Below are 2,415 nucleotides of genomic sequence, written 5' to 3'. Positions count from 1 at the left end.
GAGGGCGAGTTGACGGCTGCGACTCCATTTCGCAGGTCGCTTTGCTGTGTGTATCCACGGCGATTCTTCCCACGGAGTTTTAAAGCTAAAGGCTTACAATTAAAAGGAAGAAAAAAATTAAAGATAATTCGGGAGTACTATTGACAAAGCGTGTGGGTCGCTCAGCCTCCAGCAATAACTGCTGATCTCCAGTCCCTGGGGGGTTCCGATAAGAAGAACGCCCCTCCTGCGGTACTGAAGAAGCGGCAGGAGGAGATGCGGCCCCTGGACATAGACGAGGTGGAAGCGCCTGAGGAAGTGGAGGTGCTGGAGCCGGAGGAGGATTTCGAGCAGTTCCTGCTCCCGGTCATCAACGAGATGCGCGAGGACATCGCGTCTCTTATACGCGAGCACGGGCGGGCGTACCTGCGGACCAGGAGCAAGCTGTGGGAGATGGACAATATGCTTATCCAGATCAAAACGCAGGTGGAGGCCTCGGAGGAGAGCGCCCTCAATCACGTGCAGCACCCGAGTGGCGAAGCCGATGAGAGAGTGTCGGAGTTGTGCGAGAAGGCTGAGGAGAAGGCCAAGGAGATTGCGAAGATGGCAGAGATGCTGGTGGAGCTCGTCTGGCGAATAGAGAGAAGCGAGTCTTCTTGAAGGTGGAGATCGCCGGTAAGGTCGGAAACTAGCGGGAGCTTGGATGGAACTCAGTAGTCGCCCTAAGCATGGTTAAACCGCGCCCTGTAAAAAGTTATGTTCTAGGCCTGCACCCCCCATTTTATCGCATCAAAAATTGAGCATTGGGAACAAAGTTGGGGTCAAGAGGAAAGAATGCGTGCTGGTTTTGTTAGGTGTTAGTATACCGTTTTTTTGTGGCCTCTCCCTCCCACACTGGTAATTAGAGAAAAATAAAAGTAACTTCGGGTTTGTTTTTGTGAAACATAAGTCAGTTCTAATAGGGCAGTCGCCAGGAAGTAGACCTGTCTAGGCACTAAGGGAGTTTGGGGAAAGCCACAGAAGACCTAGGCTGTGGAGCACAATGGAACGCAGGCTGAGAACGCAGGGAAAGAGAAATAAAGAGTAAAGCCAGAGGCCATTACCTGAAATTTCCAGACTGTTCTATGAGACAGGTATGTCAGAGGACCGTGTCTCCAAGAAGTGGCATTCTTCTGGGTGGTTCACATTTATTTTTAACATCAAGATATGGAACTTTGAGAGTCAGTGTCTTCATGGTAAATTTCTCCCAATTGTGCTTTAGGTTCACAGCTGAGGACTGTAGTCATCTGGTAAGGATGAACTGACACCTTGAGGAAACTGAAACAGCTTGTCATTTTCTCTGTTTTGTTTTTGTAAGTTTTTTACCCCCATGTAACAGTCTCCCTTATGGTCAGTGATTGATGACCTCGATATGGATTTAGATCATCAAATGTGTTTGGTTCTGGAAATACAACTTTTGCCGAAGAAATACTTTCATAAGAGAAATGGGGCTTAATTAAGTTGTTTTCGTGGTCACGTTTATTCTTGTTACTTCGCTGTGTTTTTGAAATGTTGGGCATGGCCTTGTATTTTGCTGTTACCTTTGTGACCTGATCGTTTTTTGGAACACGTCAAGACTTGGGATCAGAATCTTCCAACTTTAGAGGTGCAGTGGAAGACACTACGCTGCCTGGTTGAGCCTGGTGAAGAATGTATTAATGAGACTGCTTTGCATAAAGCTGGAAAGAACGAGAAGACAGTTGGAGATGGAAGGTGGTTTTGTATATATTTTGGAACTTTAGTTTCTCTGTGAGATGAAAGAGGAGAGCTATGTTTTGTGGCACATTGTCTGATATATATTGTGTAACCTGTCAGGTGAGTTGATTTAGACAACATAGCTGACCTTTTATGACAAGGCAGTTTGATTAGGAACTATTGTAATACCCTCACACATTACAGGGACATCAGAGAATGGCATTGAAGAGACAGTCTACAAAGAGCTTTAAGAGGCCAGAGAAAGGAAAAGACATTATCAGGGCCTGGAAAGTCTCTTCCAGTTCATCAGGGTAGTAGACCTGTCAGATTGGAGGTCAAAGTCAAACGTATAGTAAGTATTAATTTGCCTTGAAAAACAAAGACCTAAAAAGCCTTTTTTAAAAAATAAATTTTTTGTTCACATGACCAAAGCCCCTCCTGTGTGTGTTAATAAAAGAATCATAAATCAATCTTTTTGAAATGGATGTTCTTCACTGAGTGTCATCAAATGGGGTTGAACTGCTTGTAGTTAAAGGCTCTTGGTAAGCCTTTAACTGAGGGAGAATTATTTCTGGAAGGTGCCATGGAGGTGAGCTGACGGAACACTCAGTTCTGAAGAGAAGAACTTTTCGGCTATCCTCTGGGCCAAGCCCCTGCTTTTCAGCAGCAGAAGTGTGTTTAGTCAACCAGTGGGAATGTAAC

The 2,415-nt window shown here is 45.4% G+C and overlaps 1 protein-coding gene across 1 annotated transcript; it reads left to right on the top strand.

The window, feature by feature from the left end:
• On the top strand, positions 1-2,183 carry MRFAP1L1 (Morf4 family associated protein 1 like 1). Its single transcript, XM_008017978.3, has 2 exons — positions 1-654; positions 1,241-2,183. Exon 1 carries the CDS (start codon positions 256-258, stop codon positions 637-639), a length of 384 nt encoding a protein of 127 aa, XP_008016169.1. The 5' UTR covers positions 1-255; the 3' UTR covers positions 640-654; positions 1,241-2,183.
• Positions 2,184-2,415: the final 232 nt, after the last annotated feature.

Source organism: Chlorocebus sabaeus, chromosome 27, assembly GCF_047675955.1.
Source record: "Chlorocebus sabaeus isolate Y175 chromosome 27, mChlSab1.0.hap1, whole genome shotgun sequence".
In the NCBI taxonomy this organism is placed as follows: domain Eukaryota; kingdom Metazoa; phylum Chordata; class Mammalia; order Primates; family Cercopithecidae; genus Chlorocebus; species Chlorocebus sabaeus.
The sequence above is the reverse complement of the archived record's forward strand: the minus strand, read 5'-3'. Positions and strand labels throughout refer to the sequence as shown.